This window comes from Eretmochelys imbricata, chromosome 1 (assembly GCF_965152235.1).
Source record: "Eretmochelys imbricata isolate rEreImb1 chromosome 1, rEreImb1.hap1, whole genome shotgun sequence".
Taxonomy (NCBI): Eukaryota; Metazoa; Chordata; order Testudines; family Cheloniidae; genus Eretmochelys; species Eretmochelys imbricata.
Window position 1 is genome coordinate 264,940,480 of NC_135572.1, and position 18,992 is coordinate 264,959,471.

At 48.2% G+C, this 18,992-nt stretch overlaps 1 protein-coding gene across 1 annotated transcript in view; it reads left to right on the forward strand.

The window, feature by feature from the left end:
* Positions 1 to 14,149: 14,149 nt before the first annotated feature.
* LOC144271819 (cytokine receptor common subunit beta-like) overlaps positions 14,150 to 18,992 on the forward strand; it is a 33,465-nt gene continuing 28,622 nt past the window's right edge. Inside the window, exons 1-3 of the mRNA XM_077829389.1 lie at positions 14,150 to 14,281; positions 16,234 to 16,364; positions 17,348 to 17,517. Coding sequence (XP_077685515.1) covers positions 17,448 to 17,517 — 70 coding nt within the window. The 5' untranslated portion in view covers positions 14,150 to 14,281; positions 16,234 to 16,364; positions 17,348 to 17,447. The remainder of the gene's footprint in view (positions 14,282 to 16,233; positions 16,365 to 17,347; positions 17,518 to 18,992) is intronic.

Genomic DNA, 18,992 nt, shown 5'->3' on the forward strand with positions numbered 1-18,992 from the left:
GCAGCCACTGGGACTCTTCCCAGACCTGTAACACTATGCGGTCCCACCAGTCTGTGCTTGTTTCCCAAACCCAGAATCGGTGTTCCACAGCATGAACCTGCCCCATTAGCACCATGATGCATGCATTGGCAGGGCCCATGCTTTCAGAGAAATCTGTGTCCATGTCCTGATCACTCACGTGACCGCGCTGACATTGCCTCCTCGCCTGGTATCGCTCTGCCAGGTTCTGGTGCTGCATATACTGCTGGATAATGCGTGTGGTGTTTAATGTGCTCCTAATTGCCAAAGTGAGCTGAGTGGCCTCCATGCTTGCCTTGTTATGGCGTCCGCACAGAAAAAAGGCACGGAACGATTGTCTGCCATTGCTCTGACGGAGGAAGGGGCGACTGATGACATGGCTTACAGAGTTGGCTTACAGGGAATTAAAATCAACAAAGGGGGTGGCTTTACATCAAGGAGTATTTCAGGCAGGACTTCACGGAGGGTTCCAATAAGAAATGGTGCACCTAAGTTATTGTTCCTATTGGAACAAGCAGGTTGGTCTGGCCTCTGCTTGATACATAGCTAGATTTACTTCACTGCACCTTCTCTGTGAGTGACTGCAGTGTGACCTAGAGGAATGAGTCCCCTAGACGGGGGCGGGGGAGGGGAGAGAAGCAAATGAGTACAAAACAAATCTGGTCTATTTCTTGTTTTGATCCACTCCATCTACCTTTTACATCTTTGGCTGGCAGCAGAAGGACTGCAAGCCATCCACATCTCATGGCTGCTCAGCAGAAGATGGTACAATAGGACTGCTAGCCATCCTCATCTCTTGCCTGCCTGGCAGAAGATGGTACAATAGGACTGCTAGCAATCCATATCACCTGCCTGCTCACCATAAGATGGTTCAATAGGACTGACTGCAGAACTAAAGAGAATGACCTGGTCAAGTCACCCCAAATTTAGTCCCTGCACCCATGTCTGCCCAGGCGCTCCTGATCAACCTCACAGAGGTGACCAGGAGCACCTCAGACATGACAATGACGGCTACCAGTCCTACTGTACCGTCTGCTGCCACAAGGCAATGGGTTGCTGCTGCTGTGTAGCAATGCAGTACCACGTCTGCCAGCACCCAGGAGACATACGGTGACGGTTACCTGAGCGGGCTCCATGCTTGCCGTGGTATGGCGTCTGCACAGGTAACTCAAGAAAAAAGGCGCAAAACAATTGTCTGCCCTTGCTTTCACGGAGGGAGGGAGGGAACGGGGTCCTGACGATATGTACCCAGAACCACCCGCGACAATGTTTTAGCCCCATCAGGCATTGGGATCTCAACCCAGAATTCCAATGGGCAGGGGAGACTGCAGGAACTGTGGGATAGCCACCCACAGTGCAACACTCCGGAAGTCGACGCTTGCCTCGGTACTGTGGAAGCACTCCGCCGAGTTAATGCACTTAATGCACTTAGACAGGTTTCAGAGTAACAGCCGTGTTAGTCTGTATTCGCAAAAAGAAAAGGAGGACTTGTGGCACCTTAGAGACTAACCAATTTATTTGAGCATGAGCTTTCGTGAGCTACAGCTCACTTCATCGGATGCATACTGTGGAAACTGCAGCAGAATACTCTGTGTATATATAAAGTCTGTTGCAGTTTCCACGGTATGCATCTGATGAAGTGAGCTGTAGCTCACGAAAGCTCATGCTCAAATAAATTGGTTAGTCTCTAAGGTGCCACAAGTACTCCTTTTCTTAATGCACTTAGAGTATTTTCTGTGGGGACACACACACTCAAATATATAAAAACGATTTCTAAAAAAACCGACTTCTATAAATTCGACCTAATTTCGTAGTGTAGACATACCCTTACTTTCTGGGCTGTTTGAATTTCAGGTTTTCTCTTCTCTGGCATTTGATTTCACTTGTACTCCTTTCCTGTAATACCATCTGGATTTTGTAGAAGTGAGTAACACGCTCAAGGGCCACAGAAAGCAGAAGGAAACTCCTGTTTAGATGTTTTTTAGATTGCTTCTGTTTACGTGGCTTGGTATGTGCTGTACTTCATCCACTCTCACACCACCTTATCTAAAAGGGGACTTGGGCAATTCCGGAAGATTGTGGAAATGGGCTGAGGGTGCATGCAAGCTGATTGCTGATATAGTATCTCTGTTTTGTGAAAGAAAACAGCCTCTGAGCCTATGAGTACTTGTGTATATGAGACACTGCCCCAGCCCTTCTGCAGCTGACTACCCCATCCAGTAGTCCTGTTACAGGGATGGCATGAAGTCACTTCCATTGTACTCTTCTCCTTATGTGATCATCGTCACAGATCCAGTCAAAAACCTCCTCTTAGCTGCCCTCTAGATTGGTGTGAGGGGAATTCAAGCCTTTGAATCTCTGGCTATTAAGCCTCCCTGAGATCGAATGGAGTCCAGGCCCTGTCCCTGTCTTGGGGCCTTGTGACAGTGACTCATCCACCTGGCTGGGCACAGGGGTTTTCCCTCCTTTTGTTGCCCTGCCAACCAGCCATTCAGGCTTGCTGCTGGTGGTCCCCTCTGTCTTGCAACTCAGCCTCCTCCAGCCAGATCACACTCTGTCTTACCCCGAAGGGGTGGGACTGAGTCCAGTCCAAAACAGTAACTCCCAGGACAGCGTTTTCTGAACTGGGCATCTTCCTTTTTAAGGCTCCTCCCCTAAGAATGACATACCTAACAGGTGCGGTGGGGTGGGGCTGCCCAAGCATCAAACTGCTCTTAACACCTTCTTGCCTAGGGTGGGGTTTGCACGCCCTGACACAGGTCCATAGGTGCTCCTTTTGGGGTGCAGACTCTGTGTTATCCCTTCCTGAGAGCTTAGATTTCCCCCTTCCCATCCATGACTAGCTACTTACCCTCTGGGCTCATGCTGACCCTTCAGACTCTGCTGTAGCTTAAACATATCCTCTCCCAGAATCCCACCAAAGATATGAGCCTTCTGGGTTACCGTTAAGCATTCTCAGGGGCCCTGTGGTAGGTGCAGCATGAAACACACACACTTTACACAGGTATAGCACCTTAATACTCTTTGTTTAGTAGCACAAGATATACACATACATACAAAATAACAGCCCTACATGCGTTTCACTGCCTTACATTCTTCACCACTGCAGAGTATCCTTTGGGCTAGGGTCAGAGCTGTCTGAAGCAGTTGAGGTCCTGCTGCTGCAGAGCATGGATTGGATTCCTGGAACACGGAGACTTCTTCAACCCCCTGCCACACCACCCAGCTTGTGTCCTGTGACCTTGGTCTGTCCACTCCCTTCCTTCCTTCCTCTTGCCCCAACTCCCTGTGTGCTTCACCCCTAACCTCTCTGTGGCTCTGTGTCCACCTACCAACACCTGGCTTTCTTTGTTCTGTTACGGTATCTTTCCACTGCTCCCAGAAAACCCTTCCCTCAGTTTCCTAGGATGCAGTTACTCTTTTGAATGACTATGGTCCACTTTAAGTATTCCCCATTGTCCTCAGTCGGGGGAAGACATGCTTTCAGGCTTGTGGGACATGCTAGATTCATCTATGGAAGGGCATTCATGATACAGAGGTTTCATAAGAGCAATTCCATAATATTAACTACAATTTATTAAATTATACAGAAAGATCCTCAATCATCACAGTCAAACCTGGGGAGTTCTGGCAGTCATCTCCATGGAAATGACTCACATTTCCACAGCAGACCACATGTAGCCAAAATAGTGCCCTCTTTGTCATTCTCTTCTTTCCACTTGTCCCAGGGAACCGTCCACGAGGCCACTGGAATCTTCCCATGTGCTTTTGTGAAGATCATTCAAGACTTACCCCCGGAGGAGGGCACTATCAATTGGCTGCGCTGCTATTACCAGGATGACGCTGTCGGCAGCATCAGGTAAGGAGACGATGCTTTCAGGTGATGCTGGAGAGATGCCCGCGCTCCTGCAGCCCCGTCAGGGAACTGCTCTGATCATGTGAGATGACGATATCTTTTCCCTCTTCTAGGGACATATCAGTGGAAGAGGACCTGAGCAGCACCCCGTTGTTCAAGCACCTCATGGCATTAATGAGGTACAGCACAGGCAGATGGAGGTGCAGGTGCTATCGGATGCAGAGAGTCACTCCCAGGCATATTTCCTGAGTTCCTCCCGCTCCTGGCTGTGTTAGGGTCTGTCCAGCCACCCCAGTGTTCTGGGCCTGACATACTCCTCCCTATTAACCTGGAGAGTTGGCAGTTGTCACAACCTGGCCCAGGACCAGCCTGTATGGTCCCTAGTCTGTTGTGAATGGACCCAATGACTGGGTCCCATGTGCTTCCAAGCCAAGTGGGCCTGGGCAGAGTCTAGTCATTGCTTCTAGCTGTTGGACTCTAGGATACACTCCCAGGCTCAGGCCTCTTGTCTGACACCCTTGGGATGTGGGACCACTGTCTAGCCACCCTAGACCCTGAAACTGGTGTCTGAGACCTCCTGAACACCCCAGTCATTTATTCCTGCTCCCCAGATCTTCTCCGAGATTGTGGGTCACTCAGGGATTCTAGTTTAACCCCTTAGGGGAAATGTGGCAGGAAAGCGAGGAACGCAGACTTAGCAGAGGAATTTCTTAACCACAGAGACTTTCCTCTTAAAGGACTCAAGAGTTACAGCTCTCAGAAAACAAAAGTCCTGAGACGCTTCTTCCCCTGGTGTGAGCTCGCCTCTGCTGGGAATCTGAGGTTTGTGACAGTTTCAGGTGGAGCCGAGACCTACCTGCTCTCCCCTCCTTTGGTTGTGTGTGTGCAGCGATGATTGGCCCTCCTGTACAGAGCAGCATCCTGCTCTTACATAGATCTCTGTCTCTCTGCCCTGTGCTCCACTGGGAAGCTCCAGTCCCCCTAAATTCTTAAGCACAAGACTCAGCTTTTGAAGGAAATCTTTGTTTATCCTGGGGGTCCAAACCACTTTATTTCGGAGCCTCTTGCAGACAGAGACCTCCTCAGTGCCCAGCTGCAGGCTAGCCTCTTCTCGTAGCAGCAGCATTTACTCCCTCTGCACACCCAGTGCCCAGAGGAGCTAAGCTAATTCACTGTGCTTCCACATTAGGCTTAAAGGGACAGCTGCTATGTTGCTTATTATATATGCCTTGGTTGCAATCCCTCGGAAGGTTGTTACTATTCGTGTCACCGGGGGACGGCTGGGAACTCAGAGCTGCTCCTGGAAGCATTGAGGAAAATGTATTGTGCCAGTGCAGAGACTGCAAAGGCATTTTCCTTCCTCCTCTCTCCAGGCCAAAATATTTTAAGTTCCCTATCATAAAACCAGAGATCGTCAAGTTTCCTCCTTGAATGTGTTAAATCCCATGGCTTTCTGTAACTCTCACCACTTTTAGGAAATGGGGCGCATGATGATTGATGATAATTTCCGTGACGTAGTTGCTCGATCAAATTTCACTCCTTCTCTGGCTTCCTCCTTTTTTAAGCAACTTTCGCAGCCTCATATGACAGAGCTACCAGCAAATTGCTACTATATCAAACCCTGCAATAGTTAAGAGTGGAAGCTAGTATGAACCTCTAACTCCCTTTTCTCAGTCACTTGTAACTTTCTGAAACTTTTACTTACGGGGCTGAAATTTCCCAAGCTTGGTCTTTGCCTGAAAGCGTACATTTTTTTTTGGAAAGCTTGAGCAAAATCAGTTTAGCCATTTTTAGCAGGAGGAATTTGGATGGAAGAAAACACTTTTATAAACATTTTCTTGCAATAATTGGTTTTCAGTTGCAGGGCTGTTCAAACAACAACAACAACAACAACAACAAACAACCATCCAAGAAAGTCATGTACTGCTCCTAACAAGGGCTACAAGGGCTAACAAGGATATATCTGAAAAATACTGTGCAGACCTGTAATTGAAGATGGTACTGTAATGTGCTTGCACCAGTGGGCAGCATGCAGCTTACGTGTGTAATTTTAAAGGGATGCCATGAATTTGAAATCTACTCCATTTGTAAAAACCCCAAACAAGTAAGAGTGGGTTCAGATACTTCACCAGCCCTTGAATCCCCTGCAAATTTTGGTGTTTTTTACAATCACATTTTCCTGGGGTTTTTTTTAATGGCTTTTTTCTCTTGTTGCTGGGTGTAAAAGCCACACTAACAGGGGAAACTGATTAACTGACTAATAGCTGGATGAAAAATTTTACATTTTCCCCGGCAAAAAAATGCAGATTCTGTGACACCAAAATCTTTGACAAATTTATGTCAATTTCACTGAATTATTTCAGTGGCGGGGGGGGGACTTTTAAAGAAATCCCCTCAAATCAAAATAAAATGTTTTGACATTTTTGAAACTAACTGCTTTGGGTTTTGTTTGAAACAATTGTTTCCAAATTCCCTCTAAGTTTATTTTTAAGAGGATAGATCAAAATGAAACATTTCAGTCTTGTCAAAATGTTTCATTTGACCCCAAAACAATTTTTTTTCAGCATTACCAATGAACCAAAATACCCCGTAATCACCCAGCTCTCCTGATTATACAGGGGAAACAGGAAAACAGACCACACGCAAACTGGAGAAAAAAAGTAGGCAAGCTATTGCGTTCTCTAGTCTCTTTGTGTTCTTAGGTGTTACTTGTAACAATGGGATATGCCCTTTCAACTAGGGCATTTCCTGACTTGTGCAGACAACTTTGGAGCTTGAATATTCCATTAGACCCTGGTCCAGCAACGCACTTCAGCATGTGCTTAACTGCAAGCATGTGAGTAGTCCCATGGAAACCAAAGGGCTAACTCATGTGCTTAAAGTTAAGCAGGTGCTGAAGTGCTTTGCTCAATTAGGGCCTATATGTAGCTTTTTGTATGGGATTTTTCTATATTAACTGTACAGTGCCATCAGTGTGCTAGGTGCTGCTGGGCAGACAATATAAACATAGAAATGCAGGGCTGGAAGGGACCTTGACAAGTCATCTAGTCCAGCCCCCTGCTCTGAGGCAGTACTAAATATTATCTAGACCAGTGTTCTTCATTGCAAGGCCCGCAAGCCAGTTGCAGCTCCCATTGACCCTAAGTGCTGCTCCCTGTTGATTGCTAAGAGGCAGGGCAGGGGCAGGGACTTTGGGGAAGGGGTGGAATGGGGGCGGGGTGAGGGCAGTGCAGGAGTGGGGCCAGGGGCAGGAGGGGGTCAAGCACCCACCGGGCAGAGGGGAAGTCGGCGCCTATGCAACCTGCAGCCTCTCGGGGCAAGCCCCCTATAGTGCCTCCTGCATCCCAAGCCACTGCCCCAGCCCTGAGCCCCCTCCCAGAGCCAGCCAAAGAAAAGAGAAAGGTACGTGCTTTGGAAGATGAAAATTAAAAGTTTCAAGTCAACTGACGCGTTTTTCTTTGTGCTTAATTAAACATGCATGCAACTTAGAATGCCATGAAACAACAGCACAAAATTGCCCACCTGGAAGTAACCTAATGTAAGGGGACTGTTGTCCCCTTACTAGAACTTACTGGGGGTGTTTTGTTTGCTAGCTCCCCGTACTCAAAGGGGAAGGGTCGATGGGGAATCAGGACGCTGAGACTGACAGCCTCCAGGAACAATGGGGAGAGGCCAGTGCTCCACGTCACCCTGATTGACAGGGCGGGCAGGCTAATCAGGGAGTCAGGAGACTGGGGGGGTCCTGTCCTCCATGTGAGATGGAATTGCCTGGGTCAGACAGAGTGGGGCCGAGCTAAGGGGAAAGCAGGGCCCCCGAGCTGAGCTGGGGAGCAGAGCTGTGCCAGCCAGAGGGGCCAGAGAAGCAGCGCAGGAAGCAGGTCAGTGCTGGGAGCAGAGTCACAGAAGAGGCCATAGAGCAGACCTGTGCTGGGAGCAGAGCTGCAGCAACCAGAGCCAGAGGGGCCAGAGAAGCAGCCCAGGGAGCTGGAGGCAGAGCAGCAGCAACAGTGGTGCTGAGATAGAGTGATAGAGCTGGAGCTGGAGCTGGAGCTGGAGCTGGAGCTGGGGCTGGAGCAGTCTGGAGCCGGGTGCTGTGAGCAGCTGGCGAGAACAAGGGGGACCCTGGGCAGCTGGCCCAGCGCAGGGAGGTGCCCCCAGCCAAGAAGCCCTTCAGGCCAGGCTTGGAGGGGAATCATAACCCCGACAAGGCGGGGGCAATGCTGGGAAGAAGGGTCCTGCCACCTAGAGCATGTGGCCACTGCCAGAGCAAGTGTCCGACCCGCAGCATCCCTGCAGCACAGCCGGGGCCTGAGAAGGAGGCCTGGGACGTGTGAGGAACAGACTGTGAACTGCCCTGACATTCCAGAGACGCTGGTTGTGATGTCCCCGTGCCACAGAGCGGGTGACGTGTTTTCCTTTAACCTTTCCCATTTCTTGCTTATTTTTTTTTAATTGATTGCTACTTAATAAATTGTATTTGCTTTGAACTATATGTAATGATCAGTGGGTCAGGGAAACATCCAGTGCAGAGAGAGCACCCCAGAGTGGGGATACCCTAGCCCCTACCTAAGTGACCACAACAAGGTTGGGGGTCGAGCCCCCCAGGAATCCTGGGCCCAGTCTTGTTGGGGTTATGAGGGCTCTGTCATACGGGAGAGTGGAAGGGGAGCCCTGGGTAAAGGAAGTGGGAGTGAGGGCTCAGATCCTTTCGCTAGCCCATTTCACCGGGGTGGTGTATAAGCCAGGAGAGTTCCCTACAATAGGGGGACCATTCCCCTCCCCACTTACACTAAGAAACAGTAAAATTGAACAACTTGCTGTTTCACTAAAAGGCCAGCAAACAATAATACAGAGATCGAGGTCCATTGCAGGATGTTTGACAGACGCATCTTGTGAAATCGCATGGATTTTAGCAAGACATAAAAAGGCATTTACTGACACAGAGGTCATTAAAGAGTGTTTTCTGGCTTCTGCAGAAATCCTGTATGCTGATTTCAATAAAAAAAATGCAATCCTAAAGCAAATAAAAGGGCTGCAAACTGTCTGACACAACCATAATGAGTAGGATGGAGGAAGTCAGAAAAGAAATCTGACAACAGTTAACCGCCGATATTTTGTCAGCACCGTGTTTTAGCATAGCAGTGGATGAAAATACAGATATATGTGACGTCACACAATTGTGTGTCTGGGTTTGTTTCCCCAAAGAAGAATTATTCCGGGAAGAACTGCTGTGTTTAATACCTTTGAAAGGTCTAACAAAAGGGGAAAACATTTTGACTGCCCTACTCGATTTTTTTGCTGAGAATAACTTGGACTGTGTACAGACGGTGCACCAAATATGCAAGGGAAGGAGAATGGATTGATTGGCCTGATGAGGGAACAAAAGGAAATACCCAAATCGCCGTGTTTCATTGCATTATACACCAAGAAGCAATTGTGGGTAAACTAAAAAATAGTGAAATGCAAAGTGTCATGCAGTTGGTTGCAAAGGTGGTCAATTTTATTGTTTCAAGAGTGCTGAATCACTGGCAGTTTCGAGCATTACTGGAAGAATATAAGACAGAGTATTGTGACCTACTGATGCACAATCAAGTGAGATGGTTATCTTGTGGCAGGGTCCTTGAAAGATTTTTGTGTCTCCTTCTTCAGATTCATGAATTCCTTGAAAGCAAGGAGAAGAAGGAGAAAGACTTAGAAAATCCAGAGTGGATAATTAAGCTGGCATTATTGACTGACATCACTTGCCATCTGAATGCACTAAATCTCCAGTTGCAAGGGAAACAGAAACTTCCTAGTAACATGCTGCGTTTCGTAACTGCTTTTCAAAACAAGATTACGACATTATTCATTCCCGACACACAGTTTGTTCACTTTCCAAAACTCAGAGCAGTTACCTCAGAAAATCCCGAGCTTTTGAAACATTTCAATTACAATTCATTTGTACAAGTAGTGGGAGAATTGAGGGTGGAATTAGAGTCTCGATTCAAAGACGTAATGGAGTACAAGGAGTTTTTTCATTTAATTGAGAACCCCTTCCATGTGTCAGTGACATCTCTGTCACCAGTTATCATAGACATTTGTTCTGACTGTGCTAAACTGGGGAGTGAAATTGTGGAACTTCAGACAAATGACAACATGAAGTCTGAATTTAAGACAGGTGTTTATCATTTCTGGAACATGGTTCCTGATACACAATATCCATCTCTGAAACATCGTGTGAAAAAAATGCTGTCATTTTTTGTCTGTATGTATACCTGCGAATCCACATTTTCAACAGTGAATATTATGAAAAGAAAACAGGGGAACAAATTGACCACGGAACATTTGGACTGTCTTACTAGGATTGCGATGACAGATTACAAATACCGCATGAATGAAGTCAAAGAAGAACAAGCGCACTTTCGCTCATCCAGTTTTTAAAGTAAGTTTTGCATTATTCTGCTCTTAAAAAGTTTACTAGCATAGGTGCCTTTTTAATTCCATATATTTTCCTGGTTATTATTTTATAAAAGGAATATCGTTTTATTGTACAAGTAGACTTTGTTTTAGTTACACGAGTGGCTCTGTAACATTACATCATTAAGGAGTAGCAAGCAGTGTGTTAATTTAGCAGTTGATGTGGCTCTCACATTGAAGATTTTTTGCCAGAGTGGCCCCCACTTCAAAAATTGTGAAGAGCATTGCTCTAGCCCCTCCCTGACAGGTGTTTGTCTAGCCTGTTCTTAAAAATCTCCAATGAGGGAGACTCCACAACCTCCCTAGGTAATTTGTTCCAGTGTTTAACCATCCTGACAGTTAGGAAGCTTTTCCTAATGTCCAACCTAAACATCCCTTGCAGCAATTTAAACCCATTACTACTTGTCCTGTCCTCAGTGGTTAAGGAGCACACTTTATCACCTTCATCTTTATAACAGTCTTTTGCATACTTGAAGACTGTTATCATGTCCCCCTTTAGTCTTCTCTTTTCCAGACTAAACAAACCCAATTTTTTCATTCTTTTCTCCTGGGTCATGTATGTTTACTCATTTTTGTTGCTCTCCTCTGGACTTTCTCAATTTTTCCACATCTTTCCTGAAGTGTGGTGCCAGAAACTGGACACAGTACTGCAGTGGAAGCCTCATCCATGCTGAGTAGAGTGGAAGAATTACTACTTGTGTCTTGCTTACAACACTCCTGCTAATACATCCCAGCATGACGTTTGGTTTTCTTTCTTTCTTTCTTTCTTTCTTTCTTTCTTTCTTTCTTTCTTTCTTTCTTTCTTTCTTTCTTTCTTTCTTTCTTTCTTTCTTTCCAAGAGTATTACTTGTTGACTCATTTAGTTGATGATCCACTATAAGTCCCAGCTCCTTTTCTGCAATACTCCTTGCTAGGCAGTCATTTCCCATTTTGTATCTGTACAGTTAATTATTCCTCCCAAAGTGTAGTGCTTTGCATTTTTCATCCTATTTATTTCAGATCATTTCTCCAGTATGCCAAGATCATTTTGAATTCCAATCCTGTTCTCCAAAGTGCTTGCAATCTCTCCCAGCTTGGTCTTGTCCACTAATTTTATAAGTCTGCTCTCTATGTTATTAGCCAAATCATTAATGAAGATATTAAATAGAACCAGACCCAGGACAGATCCCTGCAGGCAATGGCGCCGGAATCTATGTAGAAGTTGGGGGCCAAGGCCAAAGTACCCCTTCCTCTCTGGTTGGCTGTTTTGGTGGTGAGCCAGCTGCCCTCTCCTCTGTCACCACAGCAGCTCCTGGTGAGCCAAAGGTGTAATTGTAGCATCTCCCCTGCAGAATCTATTATTCTTGCAGGACCCCACTCGGTATGCCTTTCCAGCTAAACTGTGAACCATTGATAACTACTTACCGGGTATACTTTTCCAACCAATTGTGCACCCACCTTCTAGTAAGTTTGTCTAGGTTATATTTCTCTAATTTGTTTATGAGACGGTCATGTGAGACAGTATTATAAGCCTTAATAAAGCTGAGCATCCCTGCTCCAAAGGCTTGTTGCTTTGAATTATAAACACTTACTTCTCTTCTCTGAAGTTGGTCCATTGTGCAGTGGGGGAAGGGAAGAGAACTTCTGCTAATTAGAGCAGCCTGGGGAGGGACCATGGCAGATTGTGCTGGAAGTCTCTTCTTTGTTCCAACTTGCCAAGTGTGAAGGCGTTCAGCTGAAGGATCCAAGCACATCTGATTCCACAATCAATTAGCGTACACCCAGCCTGGACACAGGTGATGTCTTGTATTTTTCACGGACTGAAAGCGTGTCTTTTGTCAGATTGTGTCTTTTACAAAACTAAATCCAACTTCCACTTTCCAGGCCTTGCAGGGTTGGAGCGGGGAGGGGAAAGAAGAGGACTGAAATAACACGGGATGCGGTAATTGATTGGCTCACAATTTGTCCTCTGGGTGAGACAAGGGACCTGCCAGCCATCTGAAAGCTGATTGACGGGCCCAGGTTACAAAGCCCCCTAGAGGCTTAGGAGCTTTGTGCTGGATCACCTGTCACTTAGCCCTGGAGATTACTTGAGCAAAGGAAACCTGAAGGTTCTTTTTGACTGGAAGAGACACATCCCCCCACCACCAATCTTGCAAGCCAATTCTGTGAATGCGGGGTTGTTTTGCAGGGGAAGGAAAGGGAGGGAGAATGACCTCTGGCAAACAGGAAACCTGTATCTGGCAAAAATCACCCTGGACTGTGGAGAATCATTTGATTCTGCAGTGTGATACAAAGCAAACCCTTCTTCTTCTGCACACGCTTCCACTCTGCTCCTTGCTCACATGCTTTCCTATACACACGCCCTCACTGCCTGGTCACAGACCCTTCTCCCTCCCCCTGTTCTCACTACAGTGAGGAACTCCTGTGAAATCTTTGCTACAGAAGTGAAATTCCATGGACAGACGTCCCAACAATGGTACGGGTCTATTACTAGACAGCAATGGTAGAATTGTCAGTAGTACAGAAATGGCAGATGTTTTCTATGAGTAGGGCTCTACCAAATTCACGGTCCATTTTGGTCAATTTTACAGTCATAGGATTTAAAAAATAGTAAATTTCATGATTTCAGCTATTTAAATCTGAAATTTCATGATGTTATAATTGTAGGGGTCCTGACCCAAAAAGGAGGGGTGGGGGGTCGCAAGGTCATTGTAGGGGCGGTTGCGATGCTGCTACTCTTACTTCTGCCCTGCTGCTGGCGGCAGCGCTGCCTTCAGAGCCCGGCAGCTGGAGAGCGGCGGCTGCTGGCCGGGAGCCCGGCTCTGAAGGCAGCGCCGCCGCCAGCAGCAGGGCAGAAGGAAGGATGGCACGGTGTGCTATTCCCACCCTGACTTCTGCCCTGCTGCCTGCAGAGCTGGGCCCTCAGTCAGCAGCCGCCACTCTCTGGCCGCCCAGCTCTGCATGCAGCAGCACCGAAGTAGCGGTGGCATGGCATGGCATTGCCACACTTACTTCTGCGCTGCTGCTAATGGGGCGCTGCCTTCAGAGCTGGGCGCCACGCCAACAGCTGCCTCTCTCTGGCCACCCAGCTCTGAAGGCAGCACAGAAGTAAGGGTGGCAATACCACGACCCCCCCTAAAATAACCTTGCGACCTCCCTACAACTCCCTTTTGGGTCAGGAGTCCCAACTGGAGAAATGCTGGTCTCCCCTGTGAAATCTGTATCGTATAGGGTAAAAGCACACAAAAGACCAGATTTCACGGGGTGAGACCAGATTTCACGGGTCCGTGATGTGTTTTTCATGGCCGTGAATTTGGTAGGGCCTTATCTATGACCATTTCTGTTCTGTATTTCTGGGGGGGAAAGCAGGGTGATGTATTCATATTGTATGATGAAGATGAAAGACTCTCCATTCTAATAGTAACTGAGAAGGATGTTAAACAGCAGCTACTAGACCATAGGTGCCAGCTTCCTCCAGGCCCAGGGGGTTCTCAACCCCCGGCTCTGCCCCAGGCCCCTCCCCCACCCGACCCATTCCCCCCAGCCCCCACCCCTTCCCTACCTCTTCCCGCCCCACATCTTTCCCACCCAGTTCTTCCCCTCCCTCCATCATGCCCCATCCCCACTCTTCCCCCTCACTCCCAGAGCCTCCTGCATGCTGCGAAACAGCTGATTGCGGCAGGCAGTAGGTGCTTGGAGGGAGGGGGAGGTGCAGGGGCAAGAGGGGGGAGCTGGCTGCCGGTGAGTGCTAAGCACCCACTAATTTTTATCAATGGGTGCTCCAGCTCTGGAGCACCCACAGAGTCAGTGCCTATGAGTTAGATATCTTTAAATCAGCAGGTCCAGCAATTTACAAGAGGTGGTTGAAGACGTCTGGGCTGTTGAAGTTGAATTTCAGTAAGTCTTAGAACACTGGAAAAGTTCCGGAAGACAGGAAGTAACCTAATGTTGTGTCAATACTTTAAAAAGGTAAACAGGATGACCTGGATATTATAGGCCTGTCAATCTGACATTGATCCCAGGTAAATTAATGGAGCAGCTGAGATGGAACTCAATTAGTAAAGAATTAAATGTGAGTAATATAATTAATACCAATCAACATGGGTTTATGGCAAATCAATCTTGTCAGATTCGATATTTTTTATGAGATTACTAGTTTGGCTGATGAAGGTCTAGTATAGATATAATATACTTTGCTTTCTGTAAGGCATTTGAATTGGTACTGCCGGATATTTTGATTAAGAAACTAGACTGATTCAAAATCAACACGACACATTAAATGGATTAAAAGCTGACTAATGGATAGGTCTCAGAAAGTAACTGTAAATGGGAAATCATCACTGTACTGCAAGTGGGGTCCATAGGGATTTGTTCTTGGCCCTACACTATTTAACATTTTTATCAGTGAACAATTTAGCAAGGGCTGTGGCGGATTTGCCATTACTGGAAATGTTAAAATCAACATTGGCTGTTTTTCTAAAAGAGCTGCACTAGTTCATTGAGGAATTTAATTCAGGGAAGTCCTATGGCCTGAGTTAGGCAGTCAAACTAGATGATCACAAAAGTCCCTTCTGATAAGCTATGCAGGAAACGATTCCCAGGGTCTTGTTCCCATATACTTTCACTGTGCCTAGGGTCTTGGATGGGTACATACTTGGGATTTAACTGGGAATTGGTCCTGCTTCGAGCAGGGGGTTGGACTAGATGACCTTCAGGGGTCCCTTCCAACCCTGATATTCTATGATTCTATGATTGGGGCTGCTAGCTCTTCCCATTGCTCACACTGCTGTCGGTATTGTCTTTTAAACTAGCATTAGTATGTCTCCTGGAACTGGGAATCACACCCCAGCTTGAAGTGCAGATGTACCCTGTAGCAAGTGGAGCTCTACACTTGGGTCTGACTCATTCTGGTCCCTTGCAGCCTGTCTCATGGGGCTGCTGGACTACAGTGTGTCCTAACACTCAGTCTGATATAACCTTTTATAGCCTGCCATTGTCGCCAGTAACCCCACGCCGTGCCCCTTACACACAGTCTCCCTGGGCACTGCACTGCAGAGTGCCCCATCCGTGGCCTATAAATGCCTTTACAACCAACCTCAGAGGAATGGTGGCCCCCAGTCTGCCTTCATGCCCCACCTTGACCCTTTTAACCATGCCAAAGGGCTGCTAGGCTTTAGAGGGCCCCATCTTTGACACTCACAACTCTCCGTAGCCCACTTCATGGGCCTCTAGGTTGAAGGCTAATTGGTAGTTACAGGAAGTTGTATTTAAAACCATGTGGGATTCTTGGGTGAGTTATCCTACATTTCCACCCTCTAATTTTCTTCTAGCTCCTCTTGTGCTCTCTTTATTATTTAAAGTATGATCCAAAGCTCACTGAATTCACTGGGACTTCAGGGGTCAATGTAGTAAAGAGTAATCCCTTCCCCCAAAGATCTACAATCTAGGTTATGGGAAGATACAGCAGGTGGACGAAACGAACAGGGGACAAGAAGGGAGGGAACTACTTCCCTTTTCCTTCTGTCTTCTTCCCAAGGGTCTGAGGGGGTGGCGGGAGGGGGCAAGGAGGTAGGAAGCAAGGGCCAGCCTCTGTTAGCAGCATATTACTCTTGATTTCAAGAAAACCATGTCCCCTGATTCCTGGAAACTGTTTAATCAGAAACAATACAATATAACAATGAAAAGAGAAATACTTCCTTCCCCGCCCAGATTTTAAGAACTGCATCAGTAGGCGCTCCGAGGGTATGAAACAAACAGCAAAAATAGGAAGTTCAGAGTCTGAGTCTCACCCTCCAAATCCAGAGTGCTCAGGACTGTGTCTACTCCCTGAAAGGAGGCAGATAGGGGTGTGGAAGCCCTCAGAGGGCAAAAGGCGTGGGGAATACCCCAGGTTCATTATTTCCTATGGGGATCCATTCCAGTTTTGGACAGCCGTGGTCATTGCTGATTCCTGTATGCGTAAAGACGCTCCAGCTGCCAGGAACTGAGAACTGAGCAGGCCAGCGATCCACCTGCTGTGAGGCGGCTGTCCTACCGGCAGCTCTTGGCTCAGGTGAGGAAACTCCGCCTTTACTGGGGGAAGGGTACGTGGCAAAGAGAGCCTGTCCCCAGACAGACAAGGGCTCACGAGCTCTGGAGCCATCAGTCACAGTGGGATCTCTTCTCTGTGGTGAATGTTCACTTGTCTAGCACACCAGATTCTATCAAAGGAAATGGCATTTAGGAAGCCGGGGGTTGTTCTGGATGGCTCCCCATCTCCATGCTCCCGCAAAGTGGGAAAAAGCCACTGATCAGACATCGCCAGAGCACAGAGGCGTGGCTCTGTGGCTGGGGCCAAGGCGGGGGGCGTCTGTCATGCTCTTTAGAAAGCAGTAATATGGGGGCACATTCTCCAGTGGTGCAACTCTAACTTCCGTTGAGTTACCCCCGTGGAGAATTTGGCCATGCTCTTTGCACCACTGAATTCAATGCTAGATCCCACAAAAAGAGACACTAAAGCTCCTTTGGGATTATGCCTGTGGGTCAGGGTCCCAAAGCAATTCCCGGGGAGCTGGCTGCAAACTGCCAGTTGGAATCACTTCAAAGCAATTCTCACCTGTGGGCTTGCTGGAGGAGAAGCAGATGGGGTAGAAGCCCAGAACTGAAGGAACATGAAGACTGAATCCCCATCTCATCCCAAGAGAGGGGAGATGTATATGAGTGGGGGAGATGGGGTGGGGTAGGGTAGGATGGTGAGTCTCCAGGGCAGGCTTGAGAACAAATGAGGGAGGTGTGTATATGTGTGGGGAAAGCCCAGTGGTGAATGAACATGGAGACTGAATTCCCCTCTATCCTGCAATGAATCGGTCCTGGAAGTAAATTCTATTCTCCAGCCTGTGTCCTACAGGTGGTCTGACTAGGTGACCTAATGGTTCCTTGTGGCCTTGATGGATCAGTGAAAGGTCCCCTTAGCGCAGGGAGGGGAGGTTTTGTATCTCATAGAAGGTCCCAACCTCTCCCACCTGACCATCACAGCTTGGCTTCCACATTTAACAGGTGACAAAGAAGCAGTGAACAAGTGTGAGTACAAGAACCCCAGGCCAGCGACCAGCCCAGAGCACAGGGAGCAGGACTGAGCTGGTGGGCTCAGGCTGGCATGAACATGAAGGCGTTCTGGAGTGCTCTGCTGGCTCTGTGCTGGGCTTTCAGGTTCGGAGAATCTCGAGGTGAGTTTCAGTTTCTTTTCAGCTTCTTTTTCTTCCCTGCCCTTTTTATCATTTTCCCTCCCCTCCTTCCAGTCCCTTTTTCTCCTCCATTCCCTTTCCTTCTTTCCCCCTTTCCTCTGCTCGACTGCTCCCTCTGCCATTCCAGATGTATCTGTTGGTGACTAGATTGACAGGCAAGAGGGCAATTGTTTATGTGAATGGATGGTATGGTAAGTGCATGGAAATGTGGATGGACTTACAGGTGGGAGGGTGCATGGCTGAATGGAGAAATGGCTGAATGGAGAAGTAGATGAATGGAGAAGTGGATGGATGGATGGATGGAAGAGCAGGAGAGTGAGTAGATGGATGGATGGACAGGTGGGCTATTGTGCAAATGTGTGAACAAGCCGGCTGATGAGTAGGTGGATGAACTGGAGGTGCAGTGCAGGGATAGACAGACCCCTGAAGGAGCGTGGAGGGATAGAATGACATGTAGATTCGGGTGGGAGTGTAAGTGAACGAATATCCATTTGGAGGTGTGGACAAATGGGAGGATGACTCTGTGTGAGGTGTGTGTGAGAGAGAGACAGAGAGGAAGGGGGAATATGTGAGGGGCAGGGAGACAGAGTAAGTCACCAGTGTCAGTGTCAAAGGCCCATGTCTAGGGGTGTCCATCCCTCTGAACTGCCTTAGTTCCTTCTTTACCACTGCAGAGAACAAACAGGACCCTCTGTCATGTCCATTGACTGTTCCTGTTTCTAGGTTTAATCTCCCATCTGTGCACAGTTAGAGCTAGTTCAGGGGTGGGCAAACTTTTTGGCCCAAGGGCCACATCTGGGTATGGAAATTGTATGGCGGGCCATGAATGCTCACAAAATTGGGGGTTGGGGTGTGTGAGGGAGTGAGGGCTCTGGCTGGGCGTGCGGGCTCTGGGGTGGGGACAGAAATGAGGAATTCAGGGTGCAGGAGGGAGTTCCGGGCTGGGGGAGGGGTTTGGGGGCTCTGGGGTGGGGCTGGGCATGAGGAGTTGTGGGTGCAGGAGGGTGCTCTGGGCTGGGACCAAAGGGTTCGGAGGGTGGGAGGGGGATCAGGGCTGGGGCAGGGGGTTAGGGCTTGGAGGGTGTCAGGGGTGCAGTCTCCAGGTGGCGCTTATCTGAAGCAGCTCCTGGAAGCAGCGGCATGTCCACTCTCCAGCTCCTATGCGGAGGCACAGCAAGGCTGCTCTGTGCGCTGCCCCGTCCGCAGGTGCCGACCCTACAGCTCCCATTGGCCGTGATTCCTGGCCAATGGGAGCTGTGGGTGTGGCGCTTGGAGCAGGGGCAGCGTACAGAGCCCCCTGGCTGCCCCTACACGTAGGAGCCGGAGAGGGGACATGCCACTGCTTCCAGGAGGCACACAGAACTGGATTAATACATCTGAAGGGCCGGATGCGGCCCACGGGCCGTAGTTTGCCCACCTCTGTTAGAGCTAGTTGTTTGTTGCTTTGTTCTAGGTCA